We start from the raw sequence: 20,259 nt of genomic DNA, 5'->3' as shown, positions 1-20,259 counted from the left end.
GGACAGAGATACCACCAGAGAGCACCACCTGGTCTCCCTCTAGGGCAGGAGCCTGCCTCAGCAGATGGCCAGGGCAGCAAACTACCTTACTGGAGGGGTCTGGAGCAAAAAGGGCTATGGGCTGCTATGCTGGCTGGGCTCTGGAAACTGGAGTTTACTATATCATTGTGACTGGGAGTGAAAAGGGAAATAAACAGTGATGTTCACAGATTTGGCCTAAGGGAGAGACCTGAATATGCAATGGTGTGACCTGCCAGCCATTCTTTCATGTGATCTTAAATCTAAAGCCTGTGTACCAGTGATCATAGACAAAGAAATCTAAAAGCTTTGGGCTTGAAATCTGATTTAAATTTAAATCATAATTGATTTTTTTTCTCATTTTGGTTTCTGTGAACAGATGGAATATAGGTAGTATTTGCCCTTGAGGAGTCTTTAAAAATGTATTTCTGTGAACTGTTTCCCTGAAGATTGATACAGCTGCTATTTCTTCAGCTATCTCTGAATCATCCTCAATTACTCTCTGTCTTTATAAAATAATTATACGTTTTACCCAGGAACTGAGCCGGACTCTGTATATTTCACAAAACACTTATGCAGGGTTGGTTAGCAAAAGAGATGGTTTTACCCAACCAAGTTTTCAATTATTAAGCTTTGAACTTCTTTTCTCTTATTCAGTGTTTTCCTACCATGCAGCAGCTATGTTCCCCTGCAATTGAAATGGAAAAAGATTTTAGCTGCTCTATCCATCTCTTTACACATACTAATTTGCCTGCCAGAGTAAATCACACACAGAATGAAATTAAGAGAGTTATTAGTTCAGATGAAGCTATTCAGACTTAAGCCAATAAATAAATTATGATCTTGCCCTGGAACATCTCTGCTTGTGCAAAAGCCAGTCTTCTCTTTCTCTTTCCCTGTGCAAGTATAATGAGGAAAGACTTAGAAGAAAAAAAAAATCCCTTTTAAAAGCAAGATGGCAATGGTCAGGATGAAAGTATGTGGTATTATCTCTGGATGACAGGCTGATGGAGGTTTGATGGTAGCCACATGGAAGTGTCACCCCTACAATTTAGTATTTCATTTAGTCCTTGCACCTCTGTATCTACAGATACATGTTTGACAATGTCTTGGCCAATGGCAGATATCTTGCAATTGGGAGGGCAATAGGTGAAACCACTGAGACAGCCACCTGTCCAGGCAAGACAACTCCTCATACATTAAGACTGGCAGGTCTCTTCCTTCAGGTATCCTGAAACACTTCTGGTAGGAAACATTTTGTAAAGGAAAGGTTCTGCTCCCTCTGCACCTTCCCATTTTGCCACTGAAGGTCGGCTTTTACTTATGGCACATACTGGGTTAAAGTACCAATCAAAAGAGAAATGGGAGGAATTGGGGAGCCATATAGCTTCTATATTCCTTTATATAATGGCACAGGAGGGGATTGTTGTTCTTTTGAGTTAGCAAATTTATAGATTATCAGAACCATTGTCAGGAAAATAGATTTTCACACCTGTGGAAGTTCTATCTCTGTCTTTGTTTTCTGTACTATTTTGATGCAAATAATCTGCAATTTATATGCACTGCTATGGAGGACTGCATGGATTCATCTTCTGCCTGGAGGAATTTTCAGCGTGTCTGTCACTGAAACGAAGCATGAAAGGAGTCTGAATCCTAGCTTATCTTCAGTCCAACATGCTCAGTAGCTGCTGCTGGAATTTTGCAAGGCTTCCAAATAGAAGTTGCCACTTCCAGCTAGATGTGTTGCTGCGTAACTTCTGAACTCTGCTGTTTCCAGTGTTGGTAAAGATATGATTAAACCCACCGTGTTCCCTCTGGTTTAATGAAGTTTCATTCTTCCATCTCAGAGTGCACAGTCTGTTGTAAGTTGATTTAATGGACTCTTATTTAGGGTATAAAACTTTAGGTTAGACTTCTGTGGTCTGTTTTCTTAAACTTCTCTGCTGAAGATGCTTATTATGAGGCAGTGAGAGAAATTCCTCATATCCATGAGGACTGGCTGGTTATGTGACAAATGGCCCTGTGATGGGGAATACTACATTTAGTACTCTCAAGAATAAATGCACAGTAGGCACTTCAGTGATCTGGCCTTCTTAAAAACCCTACAGATTTAAACTTAAATTATGATGGCTTGCAAGTTCAGGTTATTATAAACTGATTTTGGTTTTTTTTTCCATGTTTGCTTTTTGGGGTTTTTTGGCAGAGCTCCTCATCCAGATAATGGCAGAGCTAGGGCAGACAAATACATCTGGGGGCTGTCCTGCATCACACATTGACTACCTTGCATGTTTACACCGTAAACGTTGCATAAGGAGAGACCTAAAGGTGAAGCGACTTGTTTAAAATCAGGTAATTGGGTCCTGGAGTGAGAATTTAATTCAGTTGAAATTCAATCTCATGTGCTTTTGTTAGATAACATTTTCCTAGTTTGATGCCTCTTTTGATCCTTTGTTTTGATACCGGCAGTTCTCTTCTTCAAGGGCCACAGGTGTTCATAACACTACCTTTGTTCATTAGTATTTTCTTTTAAATAAAGGTGTAATAGATTGCTTCAGGGATGCAACTCATCACAGGACAGGAAATATAACTCAAGCATCACTGGGAAGATTATATTTAATCAATTCTGCTCTTGAGATTGCAAGTGGGACAGAAGCACTAATAATATTGCCATTTCATGTTTTGTCAATGTGGGCCTGTGTCATGTAAGCAGGCAGGACTACTCATAGTCCTTGGTATTTTTTACAACTGCTGTACTGAAGAAGGAATGTAGACTTATCTCAGGGAAAGGACAATATGCACAGAGGTACTCTCTGTTTTACTGCCACTCTAAAGTCTCTTTGGCAGACAGTGAAGTTTTGTTAATCAAGATGCCAATATGAAAACATAAAATTTTTGCTGTATACTTTTCTGAGCTATAGTTAGGTCAAAGGTTTCATTTAAAGGAAACTGTATTCACTGATTCTTCCAAATAACTGAATAATGAACAGTTTTCTCTAAATATCCAGAGTAAGATTTATTTCAAATAATTAAAAATTGTATCAAGGAAACATGGCACTTACTGACATTAGGAGAGCACGATATCACGCATCTTGAGCCTGACTAGTGCAATTGGGTTTTCTTCCTCTAAGAACCACTACTTTGATTATATTAGGCCGACCATAGAATAAATGTGCATAAATGCTTCCACCAATTCCAACGGACTTCTGGAAATGTCTATTTATTGTCAGTTTTTTTTCATCCAGAATATGATTTGCATCTGAGCCATGTACTGCCCTACAGTATCTTATCTCAATGTAATAACACATTGCCAGTGACAAGTGGGGTTCCCCAGGGCTCAGTGCTGGGTCCAGCCCTGTTCAATGTCTTTATCAATGACCTGGATGGAGGCATCGAGTGCACCCTTAGGAAGTTTGCAGACGACACTAAGCTGGGTGGAAGTGTTGATCTGCTGGAGGGTAGGGAGGCTCTGCAAAGGGATCTGAACAGGCTGGACTGCTGGGCTGAGTCCAGTGGCATGAGGTTTAACAAGGCCAAGTGCGGGGTCCTGCACTTGGGGCACAACAACCCTGTGCAGTGCTACAGACTAGGAGAAGTCTGTCTAGAAAGCTGCCTGGAGGAGAGGGACCTGGGGGTGTTGGTTGACAGTGACTGAACATGAGCCAGCAGTGTGCCCAGGTGGCCAAGAAGGCCAATGGCATCTTGGCTTGTATCAGAAACGGCGCGACCAGCAGGTCCAGGGAGGTGATTCTCCCTCTGTACTCGGCACTGGTGAGACCGCTCTTTGAATGTTGTGTTCAGTTCTGGGCCCCTCACCACAAGAAGGATGTTGAGGCTCTGGAGCGAGTCCAGAGAAGAGCAACAAAGCTGGTGAAGGGCCTGGAGAACAGGTCTTATAAGGAGCGGCTGAGAGAGCTGGGGTTGTTTAGCCTGGAGAAGAGGAGGCTGAGGGGAGACCTCATTGCTCTCTACAACTACCTGAAAGGAGGTTGTAGAGAGGAGGGTGCTGGCCTCTTCTCCCAAGTGACAGGGGACAGGACAAGAGGGAATGGCCTCAAGCTCCGCCGGGGGAGATTTAGGCTGGACATTAGGAAAAATTTTTTCACAGAAAGTGTCATTGGGCACTGGAACAGGCTACCCAGGGAGGTGGTTGAGTCACCTTCCCTGGAGGTGTTTAAGGCACGGGTGAATGAGGTGCTAAGGGGCATGGTTTAGTGTTTGATAGGAATGGTTGGACTCAATGATCCGGTGGGTCTCTTCCAACCTGGTTATTCTATGATTTAGGTCTGTCGAAGTGTCTGTGCACAAAGCGAGCAGTAAAGGGAAAAACAGCAGGGAAACAGCCTCCAAGAACAGCGCTCTGTGAGGCTGCCTACTTTCAGCAGAAGTTAGCACCACAATACATTTTTCTACAGACCAATTTGGTTTTGAAAGATGATTTAAAGTCAAATCTGCTATTCAGGAAAATAGGCAGTATGTTTCCTTTCGATGTTGGTCATTTACTGGATGGCGGGCATGTTTTGTACAACAAACTTCATTGCCATCAAGTGGTAAGAAGTTGGCAAACAGGAAAAAAAAGTATCAATATCCACCATCTGCTTCTGTACCACTGTCCCAATGCTGTTGCATTACCACTTTCTTCATCTAAGGGGAGACAGCATAGACAAGGATTAATAAGTACAAAGTGTCAGGATGAGGAAACTGCTCAGCAATTCCTGAGGAAAAGGCAGCGCTTTTTGCAGAAGATTCTCAAGGGTGGATAGTACTCCATGAAAGACAGGTATGCCAGCAAATAGTCTGTGCCAAATATCCAGTGTGCATTACTGCTTCATCGTGGCTGCTAGAGGTACAACATTTATGTATTTTAGAGGAATATAGACCATTTCTAAACATACTAGTATTCTCTGGGAAAGGGGCCATCAGTGGTTTTGGAACAGACTTCTAGTAAACACAGAAAATCTTGTATCTTCTTTTTAATCCCCCTTCCCATTTTGTGATACTCGCTTCTCCCCAGCTCTTTTCTACTTCTCTGTCTTGGGTTTCCTTCTTGCTTATCTTACAGTCAAGGTGCGCTGACCGTCAGAGGTGAACTGTGCTGTCCAAGTGCAGGCAGGGCAATACTGCAGAGACAGTAAAAATCCCTTCCTGAAGACCTGAACCTCAGTATTCCGTAAAGAATCTGAACAGACTCTTTAAATTAAAGAAAATTAATGTATCATTCATGCAGGAATTGTACAATAGGTGCTACCAGCAGTAAGGTAGTTAACACACTCTGGTATCCTGAATTGATTCTATGCACTTTTTTCCTCTCCCCAGACCTCTCACTAAACTCAGGCCCGCGACTAAGGTTCGTCAAAAAATAGGGAGTTTTAAGTGAATGCATAGTATCTTTCATGAATTCAGATAATCTGCTTGATTTCACATTCTCCATAGCATGTACTGTATCTGCACACCCACTGAAGGAGTATAGTGTTAATCTCACAGTCTCCTTTTGATTTAATCATGAATAATGTATTTTGCATGAATCTGGAACTATCCCGCTCTCAGTAAATTAGTCTTTATAACTTCTTCTCCTGAAGAGGAGTGAAGGACATGGTTACAATTGTTACAGTGTTATGATCCAGACCTGAACAACTGTGTTTGGCATGTGAATGTACAAGGCAGGTGAACCCAGCTGACCATGCAACTGGAATAATAGAAGGGAAAATGTGGTATCAGTGCAAGGACGGTGCAGCAGGATTTGGCTTAGAAAGAGAAGCATGGAACTGTCATTGATAGGGAGATGTGAAGAAATTCCAAGGAGTCAAAGCAGCAATTCCTATTTGATATTAGAGAGAACATCACCCAAGTACATCTACCTGCAGTAATTAAGGAGAAAGTAGATGTATGACAATCTGCATGGGCTTAGAGAATTTTGTATCTGTGTAAATTTTATACAATCTTTACCGCAAAGATATAAAGTACTTGTTTTATTTTCCTTTGTTTTTAATTCTTATCTCAAAATTAAATAAGAAATCCTGCCTTACCTTATCTTCAGCTATGCAAGAATAGTCTCTTCGAAGAATTTATTTTTTTAAAGTGGAAGTCTCATTTTAGTACATTCTTTGTGGTATTTTTTTAAAGTGCTCTTTGAAGGTATGGGTATATGTTTGCTTGGTAATTAATTTGTGCTTAAATACTTATCACTTTATATCTAGAAGGGAAAGTTTGAAAGCTTATCTTCCTGTCTGGCTGCCAGGAAACATTTTTTGCAAGCAATATTTCTCCAACTTTTTACATAAAAATAACAAACAAAACTAATTTCATTTGTTCTTGCTGGTGAGGGAAGTCTGCTCAAACCACTGATGAAGCTAATGATGAAAATGTGCTCACGGTTTGCCAGATACAATTGATACAGTTCTCAGAAATGTTAATAATTCAGCACTGGGCTCTGAATGAGAAGTGTTGTGCTGATGGCTGCAGTGGGGTCTGGCCTGATGCAGGTGCCCTGCCCTCTGAGGTGGTAGGACTTTGCCTGCTTCACTCCAGACCCTTCAGGTGTTGCTTGTCAGAGGGGCTGGCAAATGCTCAGATAGGACCATCTGGAGTGCCTGCGGAGCTTCTGTAAATGGGTCAAGGAGGGCCTTGCCAAGGGTGGGCACGAAATTCTGGTGGGAAGGTGTGCTGGAGGCGGGCACTGGGCTGCACAATGAGCCCACAGAGACCCCCAGGCTGTGGGCAGGGAGTGCCCAGGTGCCCACATGGGGAGCCACCTCCTCACCAGTCAAAAAGAAACTGCCCTGGCATTCTCCAGAGTAAGCTGGGAGCTGCCCAGCAAGTAACTGTTAAACACAGACAGACAAATCACTGAGAACCTGGTAAACAATGAACTAAAATGTCTTATAAGAATGTGATAAAACATAACAAAAAAAGCCTCTTCAGGGTGTGGGCTAGGTTATTGAACACAGTATCTCGTATTTAGCTTATGTTGAACTATTTGGCCACAGCTTCAGTCATCTATTAAGGTAAAGAGAAAAAATGGTGTGGCAAAATCAGTAACATGAATAGCTCTTGCAAGCAGAAATTCCCAGCCAGCTGTTTAAGTTAATTTAGTGTATCTATATATTTGAAATTATTACCAGTCACATTAAACTGTAATTTGGGGAAACACTGAGTAAGCAATGCGCTCTCATCCTGTCCTTGTACTGACAAATAGGACTCAGAAAGCACTCGGTATGTGATACTTAGAATATAATTTGTGTGCATGGCAGATGGATGTTTCAGTAAAGATCAACTGATCAATTCCTAGCTTATCTATATAGCTGTAGGCAAACTAAGTAATGTAGCTCTTGCCTCAGTTTGTCATCCTTAATGTGACTATGGCGTTTTATTGCATTACAAAGATGACGTGAAGCAGGCGTATTATGAATTGTGTCATATATTGGCCAGAAGTGCAGATGACTGCACTAAGTCAAGCTAATAAGTTGCATAAATTCTGAAGGAAAATAAGGTGTTTCCATTGTAAGCTCAAATACATTTAACCCATTCTGTTTGAAAGCGAGCAGAAAACCAATAATTTAAATACCTATTCCCGCCCCTTTTTTTTTACTAGCTAGACCCTTTTAAATTTTATATTATTTAATCTTAAATAAAATCTAAAGACGTTGAAGACTGTAGAATGTTTTCTAGTTATGAAAATGTTTGGCTATTCTAAAGTTAGCTCCCTATTTTTCTCGCTGCTTTGACTCCAAACAAAACCATTCAAATCTTTTTTTTTCCTTGTACAGTGAATCCAACCTCATTTTAATTTGATTGCAGCACTGTGCTAAAGTGTAATGGAATGTTAATTCTTTGGAAACCTGTGGCTTTTTTTTTAATAAACTGACTTCTTCGAGTAATCTTGTTCGACGAAAGAAGAAATCTACAGTATAAAATGAGAAGGTCATTATCATGATGTTCCAAATGAACACCTACAGCAAAGCACTTCTGGATCTACTTGCAAGTTCTGCTGGGAGCTTTTCAATTTCCTGGCTCATTGTCAGGTGAAGTTAACGGCTTTTAAGGGCAGTTAAGTCATGTCCAAGTTTGAAACAGCTGTGTTGGAAACATCTCTGAGATTAAGCAGGATTTTCGTTGTTTTTCAGTTTAGCTCCCCGATAGCTAAGTATGAACATTTAAAGCTATATCTTCAGCTGGAGTAGAAAGTTTTAGATCTATAATTTCAATGGTTTCTTTTTGATTTACATTAACTGGAAGTAAAGCCTATGCATGCCCTGACACAACAGCTATGAAGGATGTACTTAGCTTCAGATTAATCCTGAAGCCTCACAGTATTACGTACAGTTGCCTACTCACCATGCTGCAAAGGAGAGACTATTTAAAATTAAGAAATAGTTTGGGATTTATCCATTAGCAGGCTAAGACATGCTAATGTCTGTTAACATTTTACGAGAATTCCAGAATGGCTCTACTGGTCTGAGTTGGAAACGTCTGCTTTTGTCCTGAAAGGAAACCTCAGAGTCCTCTGGAGTTGCCATGAGTACAAAGGGAAATGCTATATGTTCCTCTCTTTCTGGCTGAGTGCAAAATGATGCATCTTAGCTCAGAGGAACAAAATGGGTAACAGGCACAAATTGAAGTACAGGAAATTCCATTTAGACATATTACACCTTTAGACTGTGAGGCTGGTCAACCAGCAGCAGGGGCTGCCCAGAGAAGCTGAAGAGTCTTCATTCTTGGAGGTAATAGAAACTTGGCCTGAACACAGCTCTGAAAAAACTGCTCTCGTTGGCATGGCTTGAGGCAGAGGGATCAGACAAGGTGATGTCCAGAGATGCCTTCCAGTGCCATCCATCCTGTGATTCCATGAAAAAAAAAAGTCAGATCTGAAAACTACACTTGATTTTTAGAAGGGAAAACCAAAGAAAAAGTGACGTAATTTTCATGGGCAGAACACTAGCATTTGGTTTGCTATGAATTTAGACCTGTCTCACAAGAGGAAAATGTGTACTTTGGGTAGGGGGACCTTTCTGAAAATTTCTTTTTTACTTGGTACTGTAACTGTCTTGAGTGACATGTAAATAAGGGTGAATCACAGAATAACCAGGTTGGAAGAGACCCACCGGATCATCGAGTCCAACCGTTCCTATCAAACACTAAACCATATCCCTCAGAACCTCATCCACCTGTGGTTCTGAATAGTTCAAAAAGCATCAGTGCAAGAGATGGGAGCAAAATTACTGTGTAAAATTTGGTCTAATAATAACCTTCAAAGGTAAAAGAAACCCTTAAAAGCAAAACCTATCTGAACTACTAGCGTGCTGAAATGGGATAGGATTATCCAATTTTGTATTTAAGTACTATCATAGAAAAATGCATAATTTATGAATAATCATTTCACAGGTATCAGGGTGTAGGAATAATGTTAAGAGGGCAGGAAAAAAAGGGGAGTCTGAAGGAATATATAGCAGAATCCACTTCCAGCAGTCCCAGTGGATTTAGATGAGCGTTCAATGGGACAGCAATTCCAAACATGACAGGAGCGGTCATGTAAGTTGGGTCTGTCTCTGTGCAAAAGACTCTTTTCACCTTAGTAACAGGGTTTATTACTTACAGTGGAGAATCAGAGCATTGGATATATCCAGTGCAAGGTTTTGAGAGAGATGCTAAATGTTGTTATAGGATCTGGTATCAGAATGAACTAAACACCTAATTAGGAGGCCACCAGTGGCAAACACCAGGACAGTGACGTATAAGGTTTTATTTCTAGTGCGGGCAAAGTGAGCTTAAAAATTTTCACTCCTCAGAAGTTAATATTTTCTCATACTTGTTTATTTTATAGAACTATGCAGGTGCAGGTGTCATCTTGATATTAAATGTAAAAATTCTGTTATTAGACAGGATCTCAGTGGAGCTAGGCAAGTTCAAATTGAAGTGGCTAAAGTGAAAAATCACTCTGGGTGGCAAAGGAACTCTATTCTGTTATTGCGGAATAGATTTTATTTCAGTGTGTTACCAATTGGTATTTATGCTTCACAGCCTCACAATAAACAAACAGAAATGTACTTATTGGAAAGAGAAGAGACAAAACACAGTAGGGAAAAGGGAACTTTCATGGAAATATGGAGAGGATCAACCATGCAAAGGCTGCGGCAAATCTTTCATATACCAATCTGCCTCCTTCCCAGGGTTTCATTTCCAAATTGTTCACCTTTACCATAAATTTTTCTTGTTAAGAGTTGAAATTGGGGTATAAAAATATAGTGCCATATTTTCATACTAGGGAAACAAGATATAATCTGGGCTTCTTTCTGTTCAAGGCACAAAGACTGCATACTTGGCACATAAGCTTCACCTGAAGACCACAACAATGAGCAGAATTACCTTGATTGTGTTTTTGTTATGACTGAAGTGTTTATGGCTAAAATTACCATCCAGACTTAGATATTACTCAGTTTTTGTGAGCATTTTCTTCTTTTTAATTTGTGAAAGTTTTAACACTCTCGCTATCATCCCTGGAGTTTATTCTGCATTTGGTTCAACATATGCCAAAACTCAGTGCTTTGGAAGACGTCCACTACCTTAGAATCATAGAAACTTGCTGAATTCCAACTCATTTTACAAAACCTCGGCTTTTGCATCTGGTTCTGGTTAGTTGCACAGTTTGATTTTTCAAACAAACAAAATATCCTAGATATATTCACAACTGGTCTAAGCTTTATACAGAAATGTTTATGAACTTTGTTAGGAGCTCTAGGTTTGTGATGAATGCAGATAAGTTTTATTTGGCATGGTTTTACTTCAAATAGGATAGCTTGATTTTAGATGTAGTGGAATGGAAAAATCTAAACACAACTATTTCTGTAGTTATGCCAGCACAAACACATCCCTATTCCTTGTCATTTGGAGCCTAAAATTAGAAACTTCCAAGCCAATAAAGGAAAACTCAGAATCCTTACAAGTTAATGCCAAATCTGTCTTATTTGTGCTATTGCAAGAGTTAAAACGATGGATAGAATTGTTTTCTGCATCACGACTGAGCTGATCTAGAGAAAACAAATTGACAGCTTTCACCCTTTTAAGTGACTGAAAATGTAAAAATTGTATTAGTCTCTTGGATGCCTTACGAATGAGTCAGGAACTATGAGTTAGGATGTGTGTTACTCCACAGCTTAAAACCAGGATAGGTCTGCAATAAGAAAAGTTATGGTGTTCATTACTATACTTTTCCTTTTTCTAAAACCAACCTTCCTTTAGGTCATCTAAAAAGAGACAGGATTTTAATTCAATACATATGCTGAGCCTACTATAGCATCTGTGAGGTGTACAAAACCTTCTAAGCCACACAAAATGCACTCCTCTCTATCTGTAGCACACAAGCTCTGAACAGTGCTGTGCTCACTAATGTAGAAGCAACAGTGGTTCTGGAAAGAGGAACGACAGGAATATAGATAGATTAAAACCTCTCTATAACAGATACCCTATGTACTTTTTCAAATCAGTATATACATTTACTACCTGATTATTTTTTTTTCCATGGGCTAGATTAGAAGAATTTAATTCCTCCATCATTGCAATATTAGACTTTAAAAAGTTATTAATCTGAACATTTAGGAAAGAGCTTATGTCAGTTTCCTATTTTACTGCTTGCTTAGCTTCTCCCAACTCCCTTTCAACAGAATCTTCCTGCTTTGATGTCTTGCCCTCTCCACAGATTGCCAGAAGGCTTTCAGTTGCAAATGCAGGTGTTTTCAACTGTTAGATATAGTTGTGTTGTATTATTCATAATCTCAATCAAAAAAATGTATTAGTAGGACACTTACATAGATGGCAAACCAGGAATAATTGGAAAGGTAGCACACCGTACATACAGGAAGATGGTACTCAAGATACATTTGGCAGTGGAGGAGCTAGGTTTGCATCTACACTGCTGCTTTCCATCTAATTCATATATCCATCATTGAACCTTTAAAGCACTGTTTTTCTAACAGACTGTCTTGCCCATTGGGCTTGTATCTGAAACTAAATTTAAGAATAGCTTTTGAGAAGTGCAACTCTGTTTACAGATAGTACCTAGAAGTCATCATTGCATGTAAGGGTTATTTATTACATGCTGGTACTTTTTACCTAGTTTTTCTTGTAGTAATATCAGGGAAACTGGCACCTGCAAAAGCTCTGTCTTCCCTGAGCTGCTGAAAATTATTAGAAATGTCACTGAACGGATCTGCACCTCAAGGGTGATCTTGAGGCTTGTTACACAGCAAAATGAACACCTTGGTCACTCTCCTGGTGAGGTTTTCTCTAGCTCTTGCCTTGTCATTCAGAATTAGCTCTGCATGCCATGTAGACAAAGCAGTGTGACATTCATAGGAGACTGGTGAGTTGGGACCTTGCTCAGAGCTAGAGATGTGCAGTAACCCTGCTCTTAATGCTGCCTGCTGCAGAGGGCTGGTATTCACCTTTCTGCTCAGGACATCTGGTTCAGAAATGGGGGCAGAGCATTGCCAGTGAGAACAAACTGAAGCGGGAGAGTAAGGCACTGTAGAAGCAAGTGATCCAAGATGGTAAAAGGATGGGGGAGAATCAAGGTCAGAGAGGATGAAGAAGGTTGGGGGATGTAAGTAAACCTTACAAAAAGCAGATAAAATATCAGAGAATTGTTTTCCCTTTTCTCCATACAATTTTCCAGATCTTTCTTTTCCTCTATGTCAGCTCTCCCTAGTGGGTTATTATACTCTGTGCACCCCCATCTTCCAGGACACCCTGACAGTCTCCTTTCTTGAACACGTAGTAACCTGGTATGCTATGCATTTGTTAACATGAACGTGGTCTTGGGCTGTTTAAATAACAGTAAAACATTTCCATATCTTGTAATGCTCAAAGGTTCAGAGAGATCTTTTTTATGTGTGCGAATGAGCTCATCTATTGGACTTCACATTCACAGGTATTTGAAAATAGATATTCTTATCATCAGTCTTGAGAGCTTTTGACTCTGAGGACAGGAAATTCTTTCTAGTTTTAGTCTTTCCTTTCTTCTGTTCTACAGAAGCCTCAGTAAACGGGCATACTTAAAAAGTATGCAGCTTAGTACCGGGAGATGGTATCTCTCTCCTGCAACCGCCTCCTCATGCTAATAACACTGCTAGGTGGTGGTGAAGCCTGTTTTTTCACAGTTCCAAATTGTGCCCTACTGTAACTGAGATCTGTCAAGTCCACTGCCCAATGCTGGTCAAGAAAGCAGCAAATTATCTTATCTGCATGGACACGAGAGAATTCTTCCTTAAAGGCAGATCTCATTTTGGCTTCTGGAAAAATGTTCAAATTCTGGTTTCTGGCTTCAAAACAAAACAGCCTCTTAAAAGTTTATGACAGTAAAGAATATGAAAGCATTTCTGTTATCTGTTAAGTGTGCCATCTTGCTGGCTTCTTGGCCCCAGCCACGTTCTTTGGTAATGAACTCTACCATACAGTTATGTTTGGTGAAAAAAGTCTCTTCTCCAGTCAGTTTTTAATTTGTTAAAATATAGTATTGTCTCCTTGGATTTTATGCTACAAAATCAGAAGAAGAAAAGTTTTTTTTTCTACTGTTCCATTCTAGTGTTTCTAGATACTTGCTTTTAAACTCCCTGCATCTATTTTCTTAGGTGAACCCTTTATTATTTTTTTTTCTTCACTCTTTGCTCAGAAGTGCACCTTTCCACAGCCTTAATCATTCATCTGTCTTCCCAATTTTGTGATACCTTGCAGTGGGATAACCTATAACATACCCTTCTTCTGCATGAGTTCACACCATCAAGCAGAAGACCAACACTGCAATTTGAAGATGGCTTAGCAGGTCAAAGCTTCACGTCTTTGGCACTTAGGTGCCCCTTTCCATCTTGGCATTTCCAGGGTAGAGTGGGTGCCCTTAACTCAAACTTAACTCTTTGATGGTTTATTCCATAACGACTGTTTGTGTGAAAAGGTGACTTTGGCTACCTCTTTAACAGTTTTTTACTTTGGATCTCTCCTCCACATATGCCAAAACTGTTACCTAGAACAAAACTTCTGAGACATCGGGGCCAGGCTGCCATTATTCAAAGCAAATTGACAGGAGGATATATTTTTCATTTATCCCTATCTTTCACTAATTTCTTCTTTCTTGAGATCACGTTTCATCCACAAAGGCAGCAACTGTTTCTCTAAGTCTATAGCCTCATGGAAAGAGGAGGCATTTCCCAGCCAACAGTGCAAATCGGCTTCACTTCTGTGGCTGCACAGCTGGAGCAGAGCTGGTCTTGCTAGGATGAGTGGATGGTGCCCTGCAATACAGTTGTGCAGCAAAAACCAAGTCCCTCAGGGAGCTGAAACTGTGCTCTGCTCCCCGCCAGCCTTTAGCCTCGTGCCATGGTTCCCCAGGAATGCTGCTGGCTCTCCACACTGCTGTCAGCACACATTAACCTGCCCACGTCACACTTTTGCCATCAGGCTGTGGCTCCTCAGCCATTTTGGGTTGGGTCGCTGAAATCACAGAATCACCAGGTTGACAAAGACCTCTTGGATTATCAAATCCAACCATTCCTATCTGCCAACAAACCACATCTGTGCGCAACTCATCCACCCATCTTTTGAACACCTCCAGAGATGGTGACTCAACCACCTCCCTGGGCAGGCTGTTCCAGTGCCCAACGACACTTTCTGTGCAAATTTTTTCCTGATATCGAGACTGAACCTCCCCTGGCGGAGCTTGAGGCCATTCCCTCTTGTCCTGTTCCGTGTCACTTGGGAGAAGAGACCAGCACCCTGCTCTCCACAACCTCCTTTCAGGTAGTTGTAGAGAGCAATGAGGTCTCCCCTCAGCCTCCTCTTCTCCAGGCTGAACAACCCCAGCTCTCTCAGCCGCTAATCATAAGACTCGTTCTCCAGCCCCTTCACCAGGTTTGTCGCTCGGCTCTGGACTCGCCCCAGAGCCTCACCATCCTTCTTGCGGTGAGGGGCGCGGCACTCGAGGCGCAGGCTTCGCGGCCGGCGCCGGACCGAGAGCAGCCCCCTCTCTCCTCGCACCTCCGGCCGCCGAGGGGCGGGAGCCGCCGCCTCCCGCACATGCCCAGTGCCGGGGCGGGCGCCGCCGTCAGTCAGTGGCGGCGCGGCTGCCGGCGGGGGGCGGGCCCGGCCCGGGCCGCCCGGGCGCTGCCTCACCGCGGCGGGGCGGGCGGGGACCGGCGGCGGGGACGCGGCCCTGCCTCTCCCCCTCCTCCGCGGGCAGGGAGGAAGGTCCGGGAGCCGCCCCCTCCCCATGCGGCCCGGCCCGCCGCCGGGAGCCCTCCCCGGGGGGATGTCGGTGCGGCCGCCGCCGGGATAACCCGCCCGCCCCGCCCCGGGCGGAGGATGCTGCGGGGGCTCCGGCAGCAGCGGCCGCGTCCTCGGGTGCGGGCAGCGTCGCCGGGGAGAGATGACTTCGAGGCACCAGGCGGATTGGATCCCCTACAGGTAGCGGGGACCGAGAGCGGGGCTGCGCCGGGGGGGCGGTCGGTGCCCGGTGGGTGCCGCTCGGCCGCCCCGTCGCGGGGGAGCTCGGCCCGCGGGGCGGCGGCGGCGGCGCCCGGGCCCGGCTGCCATTGGCTCTGCCGTTGCCATAAGCTACCGGAGCCGCCGCGGCGGGCGCTGCCCGGCGCCTCAGCCGGAGCCGCGGGAGGGTTCGTGCCGCTGCGCGGGCTGCGGAACCGCAACCGAGCCGTTCCCGAGCCCTTTGTCGGCAGCGACGTTAACGTTACGGGGTCTTCGTTTTCCCTACGGCCCCTTTTCCGAACTGAATTATCGCGGAAAGACGCCGCGGGTGTTTACAAAGGTGTTAGCAGGGCACGGCGAGCCGCGTTCGGTTGGTTGTGAGTGAAACAAAGTAGATGCAGTGACGGAAACGTTTTCTCTCTTACAGTATCATTAAAGTAAAAATATTTACAGAACGCGTTTCAAAACAAAGACAGCTGTTCTAGCGGGTGGGTTGTAGTTTGCTCCATTCTAAATGACAATATTTGTACTGACCGTGTGAGCGCAACATAAATGTAAATAAATCACTTCTCAATACCGAGAAAAAATAAAATGATGGATGCGCCAGGGAAAGCCTCCTGTTTTCATCTGCACACGTGATAGTCCTGATCAATAGAAGAATCAGAAAGAAAAAAATTTGATTATGGTGAAGCCTAGATTATTGCCACTCTCTTTTCAGTAGTTCTTTCAGACCACGTGCTTTGAAAAGACGTAAGGAATCGGCAGTAAGGCTTCAAAAATGACTAGCGGATGCATTGTGATGCAATTTGAAGCCTTGTAATGAAGGCAAAAATACCAGAGGAACAGCTGTTCATGGCTTTTCCCCGCGGGAGAGGAACTGTTTCTCCATTCTCTCACTGTATGCAAAGCTCTGCAGAGGCCAATGTTAAAAGTTTGCTGAGGGATTTTGTAGCAGTGGCCTTGAAGAAGGAAATAAAACATCTCTTCTGTTTCTGCTTAGTGCGGTTCAGAGTAGCAAAGGGAGATAAAGTGGTAGATCTGCAGATAAACATGGATCTGATGATACTTTTCTCTAAAATAATATTATTCTTGAACCTTAACCATATATTTATGGTCAGAAACTGCTGACAACCACCCCAACCAAAAGGCAAACAAACCACACTCCTGCTCTGAAGTATCTTTGTTTAGGCTTCTAACATAGAGTTCTCTCAAGAAGCTGAGTTATTTTTCAGAGCTGATTCCTAAGTTAGAAGTATATCATAGCAGATCTCTTGGAGCTTGCTCCTTTAAAGCATCCTTCCGATTCCCCTAACTATACTTAGCCAGGAAACAATAGTTTCTGAATACATGTGTGTCTAAGATTACACATGAAAACACTTTGTCCGTAAATTAGGTCAAACGCCCATTTTTTAGGAGTAAAATACACCGGAGAGGGAGAACTGTGATATGCACCCATTGGGTTCGTCTTCTCTCCAGGAGCAAAATGCCCAACTCTTATCTGCTCTGTTGCTTCAGATTCCTGTTTGCTGTAGTAAGTTCAATAGTTGCTGACTCTCAAAGCTTGGAGGCCTGTACCCCACCTTCTTTAACACCTGGGTGGCACGTGACAGCCAGTAATGTTACTGCTGCTAGAGTGGGGGACACAGCACAGGCTACTGGACGTGCTGAAGTCTGTAAAGACATATGGGACATAGTCTGAGCATTGCTGATGTACAGTGAGCTAGAATATGTTCCAAGTCCTTCTCTGAACTTGGTGAAGCTGTTTCAGCTTCAACATGGACTTCAAAATGGTAGTAAGGCTCCTAAATCTCTGTTGTTCATCCTCGTAATTGAATGTATGTGAAGCTATGTACCTGAATTAATTCAAGCAGAGAAGTTTATTTCTTTAGTATGAGGTCTTAATTTTCCTTGCAAATGAAATTAACCAGAGGTAATCACTTCTGCATATGTTGTGTACAACTTACTAAACAATGGTAGAATCATAGAATGGTTTGGGTTGGAAGCAACCTTAAAGATCATCTAGTTCCAGCTTCCTGCCATGGGCAGGAACCCCTTTCATTACATCTGGTTGCTCAAAGCTTCATCAAATCTGGTCTTGAACACCTTAAGGGATGGGGCATCAGTGACTTCTCTAGGCAACCTGTTCCATTGCTTCACTACCATCGCAATAAACCATTTCTTCCTAGTATCTAATCTAACTTTTCCTCTTTCAGCTTAAAACCAGTACCTTTCATCGTATCACTACACGCCCTTGTAAAAAATCCCTTTCCAGCTTTCCTGTAGGTCCCCTTTGATTACTGGAAGGCTGCTGTAAAGTCTCCCTGATGTTTTGTCTTCTCCAGGCTGAACAACCCAAACTCTCTCAGCCTGTTTTCATAGGAGAGATGTTCCAGCCTTGAGATCATCTTTGTGGGCCCTTCTTTGGTCTTGCTACAGCGGGTCCATATCCTTCTTATGCTGCACACAGTACTCCGGGTGAAGTCTCATGAGAGCAGGGTACAGGGGGAGATTTATCTCTCTTGATCTGCTGGTCACGCTTCTTTTGATGCAGCCCAGGAAACAATTGGCTTTCTGTGCTGCAAGCGCACATTCCTGACTCATCAGCCAGCACCACCAGGTCTTTTCAGGGCTACTCTCTGTCCAGCCTGTAACTGTGCTTGGGATTCCCTGACTCAGGTGCAGGACTTTGCGCTTAGCCTTGTTGAACTTCATGAGGTTTGCACAGTCCCACCTCTCAAGCCTGTCAGGGTCCCTCTGGATGGCATCCCTTTTCTCCATCATGTTAACCACACCGCTTGGTGTCATCAGCAAACTTGCTGAGGGTGCCTTCAATTCCATTGTCCATGTCTCCGACAAAGATGTTAAAACAACACTAGTCCGAATACAGACCCCTGTAGAATGCAATTCGTCACTGGTTTCCACTTGGATATAGAGCCATTCACCACAACTCGTTGAGTGTGATCCTCCAGCCAATTCCATATCCACCAAGTGGTCCATTCATCAAATCCATGTCTCCAATTTAGAGACAAGAATGCCATGCAGGACAGTGTCAAATGCTTTGCACAAGTCCTGGTCACCATCAGTTGTTCTTCCCTTATTCTCCAGTGCTGTAGCCCTGTCATAGAAGGCTGCCAGATTAATCAGGCTTGATTTTCCCTTAGTGAAGCTGTGCTGGCTGTTGCCAATCACCTCCTCCTTTTCCATGTGCCTTAGCGTGGTTGCTCTGGGGATGTAGGCACAGAGGCGAGACTGACTTGCTTGTAGTTCACCTGCATGTCCCAAACTCACCAAATGGATTATGCTTCCACTTTTAAGATGCTGAGAACATTTTGTGTGAGTTAAAAAAAAAATAGTAGGCAATTCTGTCAGCACCAGTGGTAATTTTTTTCATGCTGAGCTGGATAAAAGCTTCATATTTATGAGTATGCTATTTTGGCGTTTTGCCCTTAATGTCTTATCTTCTTCTTTTACGTATTCTGCTTTTGAAACACTTTTAGTCAGAGAATGAAGTGATTTGAGTTTGCTAATGTTAGGAAATATAATTGAGAAATTATTTTTTAAAAGTAAATAGTTTCATGAAACTGTTTTGTAGATAGAAAACCAGGCATGCAAGTATGTATTTACTCAGGATTCTACATACCAAGTTCAGTGAGCTGGGAAATCTTTTTTTAAATTGAACCCATTTTTTACAATGTTTCTGTCCTTTAATATAAATGTTAAAAATAGTTTAGTCTCCAGTAAAAAATCAATTGCAGTTTATGTAGCCTCTCCCGGTCACAAAGGTGGTTCCTGGTGGCAGTTAAGAGTAATTCTTTAGGAGTTATGTTCTCAAGCACAGTAGTGTTTTCCTTTGGTATCCTTTAGTAGTTTCCAATAGGAAATACAAAGCAGAATTATCTGGGAATCATTACAGATTCAGAGGAGTTAAGGGTTTTTGTTCAACAGTATGTTCCAGTTTCATCTCTTTTTCCTGAACTCATTTTTAATTTACAGAGTTTCTGAAATTAACATATTCATTTTTATTTTATACTGCTGTGTCTTGAAGAAGCGAGCACATTCCTCCTACTACTTAACTACAGTTAAATGAAACCGTCGCTAGCTAAGATAAAAGTACTAATACACTAAGTCACAGTAGGGTCCCAGTCCCTGTTATTATAATTTGTTCTTACATTTTCATTTGCTTCTTTAACAATAACTCCTAATACTATAACTTAAAAACCAGCATTTACAAAGCCGTCTAACCTGTTTAATGAGAAATATATAAATGTCAGTTGGAAAGCACAGTCCATATAGGAATAAATTTGTCCTAGGTCTCCAGAGTTCTCTGTTAAGGGTCTGTGTAATTCTGTTGAGAATTGCTTTGTGCGAATAAACCTGCTGTAGCCCCAGGGGAACCCATGAACTGTGCCACAGGGTGTCTGGCACTTTGCACAGAGGGTGATGTATAAAGCAGATTACACAGCATGCATTTGCAGTGACATAATATTCCTTGATGCGTATATGATGATAATAATAATATACATTATTTTATTTGTGACATTTTTTATGTTCAATTTTTTTTTTGTAGCAGTTATGAATTTACTCTGAAGCTTTAAGACTGTGCTTAGATATTGCAGCTATAAACAGTCACTAGTTATTTATTGCAAAGTGGAGGATTACAGTTGGATAAAATTGTGGAGCACAGCTGTGTGGTAAATTCATGAATCATGGCAATTAGAGCAGATAAGAAAATTTCTGGAAGTGTGATGGGTAAACAAGTCCTGGAACAGGAACAGGCTT

At 42.3% G+C, this 20,259-nt stretch overlaps 1 protein-coding gene across 4 annotated transcripts in view; it reads left to right on the top strand.

Annotated features, from left to right (window-relative positions):
- TUB (TUB bipartite transcription factor) overlaps positions 1 to 20,259 on the top strand; it is a 153,179-nt gene that overhangs the window by 66,846 nt on the left and 66,074 nt on the right. Inside the window, exon 1 of one of the 4 annotated variants that reach the window (XM_069857635.1) lies at positions 15,245 to 15,462. The exons of the other annotated variants lie outside the window; for them this stretch is intronic. Coding sequence (XP_069713736.1) covers positions 15,425 to 15,462 — 38 coding nt within the window. The 5' untranslated portion in view covers positions 15,245 to 15,424. Of the gene's footprint in view, positions 1 to 15,244; positions 15,463 to 20,259 lie in introns of those variants that run through there. 4 annotated transcript variants of the gene reach the window in all.

The sequence above is a fragment of the Phaenicophaeus curvirostris genome, chromosome 5 (genome assembly GCF_032191515.1).
Source record: "Phaenicophaeus curvirostris isolate KB17595 chromosome 5, BPBGC_Pcur_1.0, whole genome shotgun sequence".
NCBI lineage: Eukaryota > Metazoa > Chordata > Aves > Cuculiformes > Cuculidae > Phaenicophaeus > Phaenicophaeus curvirostris.
Note: the sequence above shows the minus strand (reverse complement) of the source record. Positions and strands in the feature narration are given on the sequence as shown.